Below are 12,656 nucleotides of genomic sequence, written 5' to 3'. Positions count from 1 at the left end.
TACAGTATCAATAATTTAAAGTTCAATGCAGATCAACAGAAGCACTGGTACCACTATCATAAAATTAGCACTGGTTTTATGGGTTCCATCTTATTAATAGAAAGTTAAACCAGTGAGAACAACCCAAAGTAATACTACTATAGTAATCCACCACAAGTCCATCAGGTTTTGCCTTAAAATGGAAACAAAAAAAAAAAGCCCTACCAGCAGCAGTATCTTATGTTTGTTTGTTCTGTGTGTGTTTGGGGTTTTTCTTTTGTTGCAGGTTGTGGATTTTCTTTTTTTGTTTGTTTTTAAGTTTGAATCCATCTAAGTTATGACAATATAAAGAGCAGTAACACATTTAACATAGGGGTAATTGTACAATGGGCTTTTGAAGATCTGTAACAGAATAAGCTATCAACATACATAAAGAAAAAAGCAGCTGTTTGCTGTTTCCATCACATCTTGAGCCCAGCCAATTCTAGGCAACAATATACACCAGTAAGACTGCCACAGTGGACATCCATGTGTGAGCCAGTCAAACACAGCCTCCTCTACAGTCACTGAAGCCAAGGGCAGAGCTCCTCTCCTCACAAGTCAGACAGACAGCTCGTTTAGGTCAGACATACCTGCAGCCTGGGGTGACTTTAAGTCTCTAAGATTTGGCACCAGAATTTCAACACAATTAGACAAGGCCAAAACAGCTACAAATACTTCAGAAATTTGAGAGGGAAGGAATTGAATAAGACAATTTTAATCCTCCATGTCTTAGGGGGTAACTAAAAGAATCAAGTCTCTTGAAGGAGACTTCAGCAGCTCAGCATTGCTTCCTTAATCTAGTTCACTGATGCCTATTAAAAACACGAGTCAGTCAGAAGACAGTAAAGCATGTCTCTGTGATGATGTGACCCTTAATCTTCTTTAGTACGTGAACAATAACAGTAAGGTGCTGCATACCAGCAGTGTAGTTCATTTTTATTAGCTTGCAAACACAGCAGCTACGCACAAAGGCTGAGAAATTACTTGAAGTAGCCCTAATGATTAAGACTATTTCTCTATCTCGTTTTGCTGGTGCACAATACCAGCAGTCACCAAGGTCTCAGAACACAGCAGTTAACTGAATAAGCCCAAATTGTTTTAGGAGGTTTTATGAACAAAGAGAGTTCACCCTATTGCCTGCATAGGCTTCTCAGTCAGTTCTGCCTGTATCTGCAAATCATGACATTAGAACACAGATATGTTTTGCTCCAAACTGAGTTTTAATCTTCACTTTGATCTGAAATCGCAAAATTGCTTCACAAGGCAGCACCTAAACTACTTCTTTAATAGGTTCTTTAAAGATCCGTTGCCTATAATCATAGCACAGCTTGGCTTGGAAAACACCTTGAATATCATCAAGTTCCAACTCCCTATGAGGAAAGGAGGACTTATTAAAAAAAAAACAAAAGTAAACTAGTGGTGTAATTTCTCTCAAGCAGCCACACAGATAAGAATCAAAGCACAGCCAAGAGTCCGAGCATGGCTGTAGTTTCCCTACATGCTCTCCCCAGCAATAGTACCATGCCATAGGTCTGAAGTGACAACTGAGCTCATTTTGAACTGATAACACACAGTGGTGACGTCCAAAATACTGATGCTAAAAATCAGATTTCATAACTACGTCTTTGAATTCAACTATTTCATCCAAATAGAGCTCACTGCCCAGAGACTGCTTCAAAGACAGCAACTTCAATAACGGAAAGTGGTTTAATAAAAAGAAGTAATAATATGCTGGTATACTTCTGAATTGGAAAGGGCAAAAACCTTGAGAAGCACCTTGGGTTTTCAGAGCACTTCAACACAGCCCATCCTGTCAGTAAGAGATGACGCAGTGCCAGGGCTGAAAAGAGTCCTTCTCTAAGTTTCCAGTTCCTTTGAAACTAGACCAAGCCTGCAGACAGAGGCATCTAATTTTAGGCATCCACCTTGGAAAATTAGGTATGACATACATGGGGTCAAGTAGAATTATTCTGAAAAGAATCCACAAGACCCAAATAACTTTGTTTCTGTCTAGAATACTGTTAAGCCCTCTTTTATTAAAAAAAAAAAAAAGACAAGTATGACTGCAATCTCAAATAAAATAGATGCCCTTTACTCTAGCTGTGATTGCAAGGTTACAGTGAAAATGTGGGTCTGTACTTAGAAGACAGCCCTGAGATAACCGACCTATTTGCAGGGCACAGCAGAAGAAAGCTGCCCAGTAACATGAACTGTCAAACACTGCATTTGTGGTCTTAGATGACAGCTACTTAACAACTCAGCAGTAATGTGTAACTATATATCTTGGTGTAATTACCCTTCTACTTCTGTCAGAATGAAGAAAAAATGTTGCCATTGTAAATATTTGGTGAGGTTTTTATTATTGAAAATACATCAAATTTTTAAAATAAAGAAAAGAAAGCAGCAAATTCTCATCAGTAGAAGCTTCAGGTTCTTAACAAGTAAGGGTGTTCACAAGTTAAAGCTATATACTGTTCAAAAGAAGTCAAGGAAACTCAGAAATGTGTCTCCAGTCTCAATTTATAAACAGTGGAACCCACGGAGCTGTTTACAACCAGCTTTCCAAAGGGAGCAGCAAAAGCCAGCATCCTAACTATTTTTAGAGAAGAACTCCTTTAGGATGAGAAAAAGGAATGTGTTTGTCCGTGAAAGCCAAAGAATAGACTCCACTGTCCTGTCATGCTGCAATCCTGGGCTCTTACTCCTCACACTGCTCTTTGTTTCAAGGTATTTTTGGACATCAGCAAAATTTAAAAAAAAAAAAAAAAAAAAAAAGAGTACTTGCTCATACTTGTTCTAGTTTCCGTCCATATTTCTTAATTACAAATGAGTGAGCTGGCATGCAGTGCTCCAGGTAGGCTCATGGCTGCCTGGCATGGCTTCCAGCAGCACTACGCCATCCCTTCTGCACTCAAAATACTTCAATCTGTTGACCAAAAACCGTGTTAGCAATTGAGTTATCCTCCAATCACCAAATTCATCCCTGCTGTTCTCCCCATCTGCTGAGCAGCTCTCAGCACAGGACAGAAACTTGTTTTCAGGGCTCAAGGGCATCACCATCTCTTTTTTATCCCTTTTAGAAACCACACCTTAATCTCCACTGCCTCTATTTCAGGGTAGCCAGGTCCTTTGCACGCTGTGTTCCACTGACGCAGCGTGTTTACCAGATCTCCTAAAGAAATGAGTGCATCCCAACAGCAAGAGTTCTCTTCGTGGTCAAAGCTGAGCATGAATGCTCTTCCTGCTGAGACCTGAGGAAAGTGAATGGCACATTTTTCCCAGTGTGACATCTGTTGTCACAGACACTACCAGCTCCTTATTCACTTCAAAGCTCCACTACAAAGGCATACCTACTCAGTTTAAGAAGCATATTTATACGTATTCTCTGGATATAGCCCTTACCATATGCAAAGGAAACAATCTAACAACAGTCACGCATCTTTGAAAAATAATTCTTAGCAATTCTTTCTTTCCCCCCTTTAAAAAAAAGCTTAAAATAGGGCAACTCCACAAGTAACTTTTACTTCTAATCAAAGCTCTTAAGAAGCATCCAGGTAGTCATACTGAAATAGAACACCATTCTAAAAAGCACACCATGCACAAAAGTACATTGGTATCTTTAGTGAAGGAAGAACCCATATTCTTTAAAAAAAAAAAAAAAAAAAAAAAAAAAAGCTTTCCTTCAGAAAAGTATTATATATGACAGTAATATACATAAGCTAACACCACAATGTGTTATTAAATCCAAGTCATGCTGCAAGCCATGTTTTCCATCAAGAAACAGTGTTCTATGCCATCATTCATCTCTGCAAGATCTGACAAAAGGTGAAGATGCTGCAAATGCAATGAATCCGGGACAAGTTGTATTGCTCATAACCTAAAATCTTCTGCAAAGTTTTGTCACTGAGCTCAAATTAAGCTCGTCCAGACGCAAAGGGAAAGTGAAGACAGAATGTACACCACTGTGATTAATGAGGATTCCTGACACCGATGGCATTAATTAAATTAATTAATTAAAAACTTATGACTTTAAGATTTTTCAGTTCCTTAAATTTATTTTAATTTTACAGAAGCAGAAAGCAGTCATCGTGCTGCTGTAGTTAGGCTGCTCCTAGGAAGCTATGTCAAAGCTAACCATGGCATGTTCTCACATTATAAAGGAAGCACACAATCTTTGATTGACCAGGTGTACCCAAATGCAAAGGAAATCAACAAGAATGTAAGAATTTTTATTGTCAGAGCCCAACAGTTACGCAAAATAATTTGTGTTGTTCGTTTTCTTTTTCTTCTAAACACCACCCAGCAACTGAAAACAAAACACATGGATGTGGTGCTACATTTAGGGTCTTCCTTTTAACTGGGAGTAAGTAATTAATTTGTGTTTCTCTGCATAGAAGAAAAAGAAAAAACCATCTGGCTCAACAAGCAAACAAACCCATCCTTTCCTGGAGGTCTTTCACATTTATTCAGGAAACAAAGTGCTCTGCTCCTGCTGAGGTTAGTCACTGGACACACCAAGAGAAACCACTTCTGGAGATGCACTGCACTTTGTTGTCTTATATCCAGCTCTTCCACAGAAAATCGTACTTCTGGATCTGTACCAGACAGCTCAGTTCCTGTGAGGATGAAGCTGGAGGTGAACTGTATGCTTTTCAGCTTGTTGCTACGTGCATCTGAGGGGCTGGCACTGCAGTCTAATATTAAACACAAGTAACAAAAGTCTGAACTAGCTCAAGTTACCTTGTACATATCCCAATATTTATAAAGATCAGCTGACATCAATTTGTCCATGCTGATGACCTCTACAACTTTGGAGTCAGAGTTCATGCCATGGATTGAAAACCATCATACTCTTTTGTTAACTACTCCAACTCTAGCCAGTGATGCCCTTTTGCTATGAAAAAACTGGGTATCTTACAGAACACAGTGCTTTAACAGTAAGGAACCACCACAAAACTCTAATTTAAAAAGAGCTCACAGTCTTTAGTACATTTTCTTGATTTAAAACATATGTAACTTTCTCACTAGAAAAGCATCCAAATGGACCAAACGGATCACTTCTTCTCACTTAACTGCATACCAGTACTTAAAGTAGGCAAAGTAAACCTGGAGAAACAAAACAGAGAAGACAGTGTTGTACTGTGCTCAAGTGAAATGAAAAAGGAAATATGGAACAAAAAGGAAGAAAATAACTTCAAAGCAGCAACTATGTCAGATAGAAAAGCCACTGTTATTACTCATCCATCAGCACTTCTAGGTGAAGCACACACAAGAAAAAGGCTATGGACATACCAGAGAGTACCTCCACTTCCTGCTGTTACATGACAACATATCCTTTTCCCTAAATAGAAAAAACGGCACAGAAAGAAAGAGAAGGCAGAATACACCATGCAACACCACCCTGCAAAACACATTTAAGAACATGCTTAAGAGTTGAAAACTGAACTGATGGCGGTTTTGCTTGACCAACTGTTACTTAAAGTAGTAGCGTTAATTCAATACTCTTCAATACCTTTATTGATGACCTGGATGACGCACCGAGTGCAACCTCAGTAAGTTTGCAGATGACACCAAGTTGGCTGGAAGTGTTCATCTGCCTGGGGGTAGTGAGGCCCTACAGAGGGATCTGGACAGGCTGGATAGCTGGGCTGAAGCCAATGGGATGAGGATCAACAAGACCAAATGCCGGGTCCTGCACTTTGGCCACAACAACCCCAGGCAATGCTGCAGGCTTGGGGCAGAGTGGCTGGAAGACCGTGTAGAGGAAATGGACCTGGGGATATTGATTGATGCTTGGCTGAACACAAGCTAGCAGTGTGCCCAGGTGGCCAAGAAGGCCAATGGCATCCTGGCTTGCATCAGAAACAGTGTTGCCAGCAGGAACAGGGAAGTGGTTCTCCCTGTGTACTCAGCCCTGGTGAGGCCGCACCTCAAGTACTGTGTCCAGTTTTGAGCCCCTCACTACAAGACACTGAGGCCCTGGAGCGGGTTCAAAGAAGAGCAAAGCTGGTGAGAGGTCTGGAGCACAGGGCTTACGAGGAGCAGCTGAAGGAGCTGGGAATGTTCAGCCTGGAGAAGAGGAAGCTCCAGGGAGACATTATTGCTCTCTATAACTACCTGAAGGGAGGTTGTAGTGAGCTGGGGCTCGGCCTCTTCTCTCGTGTAAATAATGATAGGACCAGAGGGAATGGCTTCAAGCTGTGCCAGGAGAGATTTAGGCTGGATGTTAGGAAATATTACTTTTCTGAAAGAGTGGTCAGGCACTGGAATGGACTGCCCAGGGAGGGGTGGAGTCACCGACCCTGGAGGTGTTCAAGAAATATTTGGATGTTGTGTTGAGGGACATGGTTTAGTGAGATCTATGGGTGATAAATGGATGGTTGGACTGGATGATCTTGTAGGTCTTTTCCAGCCTTGGTATTTCTGTGATTCTGTTACACTACTGAGTTTCAATTTTCGTAATATAAAACAACACAGCACTACACATCCATCCTGCTGCTGCTGTCGTGTCTGAATGTGCATTAAAATGCCACACAGCCACTGAAAACCTTCCTCCTACTGTTCCACTTGGCAAGTGTTTTTGTTTACACCTGGGAAGAATGGCAGGAATTAAGAGTAGGGAAGCACAGGTGGAAATGGATCAAAGCTGAACATAGGAGTCACATCTTGTCATGTGAACAACCAACAAGTCAGCTGCAGCAGTACCAAATGATCTCTACCTAGTCACATGCTTTGCTTTTATAGTGATGCATCATCCAAAGCTGCTAATTGCTATATGCACAAAAGCAAACTATAATCATGATGTTTAAAGTCTCTCCCGTTCCCACCTTACACATCATGCAAATGCTTGCACGCTACTAACTACCAAGAAATCAGTGCCTCTAGCCATTTACAGAAGTATACATTTACAGCCTTGCAGGGACATTGCAGAAGTTTTCTCAACAAGATCATCACTAACCTCCAAAAACGAAGATATATACCAAATCAAATATGAAAACAAGACAATACAGGAAAGGTGAAAACACATTAAAAATACATGAATTAATAGATAACTTGAAACCTTTAAATAGAATTAGCAAACTTACACTGCATTAAAAGTATAGTTCAAATAGTTTTCTTTAACCCAGAGCCGATCTCTCCCTTGCTTACCACAGCTTCACTGGGAGCACACTTCTGACAGCTGTACTTTCACCACCACCTGGCTCACCCTGAAGGCACTTCTCTCAGAGGGTCTGGGACTTACAAGTTCCAGCATCCTCCCTACATCACAGCAAAGCCTGAAACGTTCACACCTTTCTTTCAGATGCATCCTGCCATCTCACTCAATCCACGTGTAACACAACCAGCTACCCAAACAAAACCCAACTTTGGGTACACTTACCTGTGGTCATAATCAGTAACAGAGCTTGTTTGCTGTCAGTTCTTCCACTGTTTCTTAACTTCGTCTCAAATCCTACCTGCACCTTGACATTATCAAGTCTATGTTTCCCATACAGATTTTTTTTTTTTTAATATTGAATTTAAGTCGATCTAAAGTCTTAAAGAGACTTCTGCACCTTCCACAAAACTGGCCTCCCTTTTGGTCAACTACAACAAACAAACATATCAGCTTTCTAAAGGAATTCTTTTGAACTGCAATAACGTCTAACACTTCCGTCTTCCTTGCTCCTTTTGTATAAACAGAAAAAGCAGAACTGTCCAGAAGTTGCTCGTTTTGAGAATAAGCACATCTCTATCTGCTCACCCAAGCCAAGTTTAGAGATACCTATTGATTCCAAATGGATCCACCACCACTGATGTTCAGTATCAGCAGCCAGAGGATGACTCACTGCTTCACAAGTACAAAACAGCACACACGTTTACCAGTAAAAGTGTACTTTTAAGATAATACGATGCTGTGAGCATCGTATATATATATATAAAATTACGTTATATATAAGTATATATATAAAATTACGTTATTATGTGCAATCTTCTATCTTGTTTCTCATGCCACTGCCACAAGTACTACTTTCTCTCTTCCCACCCCCCACCTCCCCCCCCAAAGAATGTTTTGGAAAAAGGGCAATACTGAGAAACCTAAGCAAAATCATCTTTGAGATGCAAGCAGCAGTTCAACTTATAATGTACTCCACAAATATTCACTGCAAGGATAAAAGAAAAGAAGAAACATTAGTGAATAAAATAAACTTGCATAAACTTTGAGGTTCTTCTTCTACATGAATTAGTGTAACGCAGTTACTGCTGGCATTTGTCCCCTATATGGCTGTATAACAAACCAGAAGACATTTTACAAAAAACAAAAACATCAGTTGTTTTTAATAAGCTGTTTTTAAAAATTACCAGTGCTGCTAGTCAGCATATTCCTCTTGGCCCACAACCAGAATATCATCACTTCTGGCATAAACACCGCTCTGCAAGGACCACAGCTATTGTCCAGAGCAGAAGCTGAAGGAAGCAGAACTGGTCACAAACAAGAGCAGGCTGCCAGCAGGCACACAGCACTCCGGGGAATTGCTCTTCCAACAGCCACATATGGGACAAACACCAGCAGCAGCCACACACCAGATCCTAGTGAAGAATCCTGAACACCTCTTTACCCTGAAACACAACAAGAGGACAGAAAGTGTCAATAGAAAGCAAGAGAACAAAGCTGTTTCAATATTTGCTTGTACTTGCATGAAGGAATTAAAATAGCATTTTAAACTTCTTCTGCCAGGACTGACTTCCCCCCCCCATGTCATATTTAGTATAATTAATCAATTTCAAATCTATTTTGCTTTTTAACTAATGACTCCACAGTCACCTAGTTATTTTCCTCCACATTTTCCCCTCACTCTATACATAAGCACAGGCACACCACTGATTTTGTCAAGGAAGCCTCATAACCAAGTGCATGTGTGTGGTTTTATAAACTGGAAATTTTCTAAGTAGAAGAATGCTATCAAGAATCAAGCTTTAAAAAAAAAAAAAAGCCAACTAATATTGCAGAATAGAAAACTCAAAATGGGAACAAATATTTTTCAAAGCCAGAGGAACAAAGAAACTGAACCCCCCCCACTTAACTACTTCAAGTTTGGCTGTGAAAAGTTATAGCAGCAATCAGGACATTTTAATTACGTTGTATAAACAGATGTAAAAATAGGACACAAGGAAAAATCAACTCCCCAGAAGCTTACATAGCTTCCATGGATGTGCAAGAACTCAGCAAACAAGAAATGAGTCAAAGGATCAAGAAAGGTACACTAAGTGTACAACAAAGACAGCAGTAGACTAGCACACATTACCTGGCATTTATGTATTACAATACTTGCACATGCATGCTGATCAAATAGAGAAGGCATGCTGCCATGCTCTGCTGATTTGCAGAACGATGCAACCAGAACAGAGCACGAGTTCAGCTCCGTGAGGGCAGGGCTTTACCCGACTTAGAGCAAACCCATTGTTCTGTCATGTCTCATGTTTCTAATGCTGGGTCATCAATCTCCACGTTTACCTTATAGAATTCTAACTACAAGACTGACAGTTGTTTGTTCCATTAAGCATTCCAAACAACAGGCCCTACAAGCAGCAGATTAACCCAGATTCAGCACGATTCTTGAAACGTGAGAGACCTGACCTCTGGTAAGGAAGGGATCATCCTCATGAAGCAACAGAACAAGGCAGGCTATTCTCGTGCAGACAGCTACTCCTGAAAAACCAGAAACTATCCCGACACACCAAACAAGTGGCTCAGAGGTGGATGCACCGAAATTTAATCACACGTTAAACCACAGGGAAGGTCACCTCAAAAGCAGATTAAAGATTTATTTTATTTTTTGAAAAGTCTTTAATTATACTTGCTTGATCCATAAACATACATCAAATACATTTCTCCTTCAATGGAGAAATTATCAGAAGGTGGCACCTACAGAAAAAAAAAGTCAAACACTGCCAGCTGAAGGGCAACAAGCCTTTGTTTTACATTACATAGCAAAACTTCATGGGAACTCAGAAGCTTGCTTGCTCTGAACACAGATGAAAGAGAAATGAAGCATTTCACTGAAGTAAAGGTTTGCATGCCCTTAGGAGTCCTTCGGGAAGCACGATCTAGAAACTCCAAAACCATTCAAAGAGGATGAATACAATTCACAAAACAGAAGAGAAAGGAGTTTTCTTTTCAACTACGTCAAACTTGCCCTGATTTCCTTCCTCTCCTGAATGCATCATTTTGGCTTCCAGTAAAGGTCACGCCACAGAACAAGGTCTGCAAAGTCAGGAAGATATCAACAGATTCCATAAGCTCGAGCTGTTTCTGTCAACATACAGGTTTCCTCCACTTTAATACTGCAAAAACTTCAATCCTTTCATTTACCACCTCAGTGATCCCACTCCACCTGCAGCTGGAACAAAAGCCTCATGCACGTCAGACAGCAGAACACATTCCCTCCTTCAGTGAAGGCCCACACCATTATCTGCAACACAAATGCTCATCTACATGTTTGACAACATGATTTTCACCATGCAGCTTCAAGACCAGCCAAAGCAGAACTAATTGCAGGGGCTGTAAGCATAATGGTACATGTAAACAACATACTCTGTGTATTTCATTATCTGTAAGCTAACAAGAGCAACAGGAGGCCGGACAACATGCACTCTTGCAATACACTTCTGCAGCTGTGCAAGTGCTACAAGAAAGGTACACACAACTGCAGCCTTCATAGAGAAATTAAGGGCAAGAACACAACACTGTGTGTGTTTTAAAAGTGAAAACTTACTCTCCTCACTGATTAAGCAATAATGTAGAAGGCTTTTCACCAAACCAAAGATCAAACTGTAGCTGGACAAGAAGTTTTTGCAGAATATTTTTTCTTCACAAGCAGCAGCACTGCACTTCTGAATTGTGCATTCTTGCTTTCCCTTGTGAATACTTACGTGACTACACCAATAGGAAGAATTACTAGTTGCTCTTAGAAGAGCTGCAAAGCTTCAGAGAAGTAGCTGCAGTATGCATTAGTTAGTTCTTTAAGAATTCAATACACTTCAATAAATTAATGAAAAGAATTAATTGGTTCCCTAGGTACATAAACTGTACATAGCACACAAAGTGTCAGAACAAGACTTTGGGGATAAAAGCATGAAATTCAGCACACAAAAAAAAAACCACAAATGATATAACGTACTCTGGGAAACTATTCCAGCACCCAAAAGAGCTGCAAGATTTGTGTATACACTTCTGCTTTCATTACAGAGGACATAAATACTTCCTTACAAAGAAGTATTAGTCTCTCAGTGCTCCTCCACAGGTCACGGCTCTCCTGACATACCTAGCATCCATTCACACAAACAGGAAGAGCCAGAAAACACTCCAAAACAACAGCTCTCCTCATACCAACTTGAGTTGCACTCTTAAGAAAAAGGTATTCTGAAAGTGTAATACCACAGCACGAGAAAGTTAGTGTTAACACATGGATTTTAAAGATACAGAGATTATCATACTAGGGATCCAGTCAAGTCTCTTATTAAATAACTGCGTTACGTAGGCCTATGGCAAAATTGACAATGACATTTAAGACTGCTTCCTCATACAGCTGAAAAACACTCAAAGCTAAATTATGAGATTATATTTTTATTCAAGAAATCTCCTAATACTCATACAACAGTATCTGCAAAAAGAATGCAGTTAACCCAGCAGAATTAGGATGGTATGTGGCAAACCAAAACACTGCCTCCTATGTGTAGCAAGAGATAAGCCCCACCAGAACACCCCTAAGGGCTTTGAATAGCCCTGCAAATAACGATGAGGCAATCTGGGAGGAAACCACAACAGCTCTCTCCATCTGCATGCAAGGTGCAGGGCTAAGGAAGATGGGACAGCACAGGTGCTGCTCTATAGGCTGTATTCCTTCACCCAGAGACGGACCTGAGAGATATGAGCAACTGTGAAGGTTATACAGCGCTTGCGAAGGATGCGCGTTCCTGCAACCGGAGGAGGGTGCGAGCAGCACAAGCAGCGCCATCGGAACCCACACGTACCCTCACGGACACAAGGCTGCACTTAAAGGCTGAGCTGCGCAGCACAGCACGCACGGGCTGCTCAGAAGCACACCTCTACACACAGCTGTACGCACACAGCCGCATCCACGCTCACACATCGCGCTGGCCCGCCTTGCCGGAGGCACACAGAAAACGCGATGCCGCGAGGAGCCCGGCGCAGGGCCGGGCACGGAGGAGGCCGAGCCGGAGGGCAGCACGGCTGCGAGGAAAGCAGCTCTCGGGAAGGGTCGGGAGGGGGAAGGGCCGAGGGTGACGGCGCGTACCGTGTACTCCCGCACTTGGCTGTGGAAGTTCTGCTCGCGGATCGACACCTCGTCCGCCTCCATCCTTCATAGTCCCGCGGCCCCCGCTCGCAATGGCGGCCGCCGCCGCCGCGCCTGCTGCTGTCCTCCCTGCGGCGGGCGGGCCACCATGGCCGGTGGCAGCGCCCGCTGCTCCCCCCGAGCCCGGCCGGCGATCGAGAGACTCCAGCGACGATGAGCTCCGCCGCTCTGTCAGCGTGCGATGGGAGGCGGAGGAGGAGGAGGAAAGGCGGGCAATGCCGCCTCAGCTCCTCCTGCTGCGTCACCACGCAGCGACAGCGCGCACACCGCGGCCGC

At 42.0% G+C, this 12,656-nt stretch overlaps 1 protein-coding gene across 1 annotated transcript in view; it reads right to left on the bottom strand.

Annotated features, from left to right (window-relative positions):
* Positions 1 to 12,383, bottom strand: part of LMBR1 (limb development membrane protein 1) — a gene marked incomplete at both ends in the record, with an annotated part of 59,603 nt that extends 47,220 nt beyond the window's left edge. The window contains one exon of the mRNA XM_079538629.1: positions 12,321 to 12,383. Within this exon, the coding sequence (XP_079394755.1) occupies positions 12,321 to 12,383 (63 nt within the window). The remainder of the gene's footprint in view (positions 1 to 12,320) is intronic.
* Between the last annotated feature and the right edge of the window lie 273 nt (positions 12,384 to 12,656).

This window comes from Tetrao urogallus (genome assembly GCF_951394365.1).
Source record: "Tetrao urogallus genome assembly, chromosome: 7".
NCBI lineage: Eukaryota > Metazoa > Chordata > Aves > Galliformes > Phasianidae > Tetrao > Tetrao urogallus.
The sequence above is the reverse complement of the archived record's forward strand: the minus strand, read 5'-3'. Positions and strand labels throughout refer to the sequence as shown.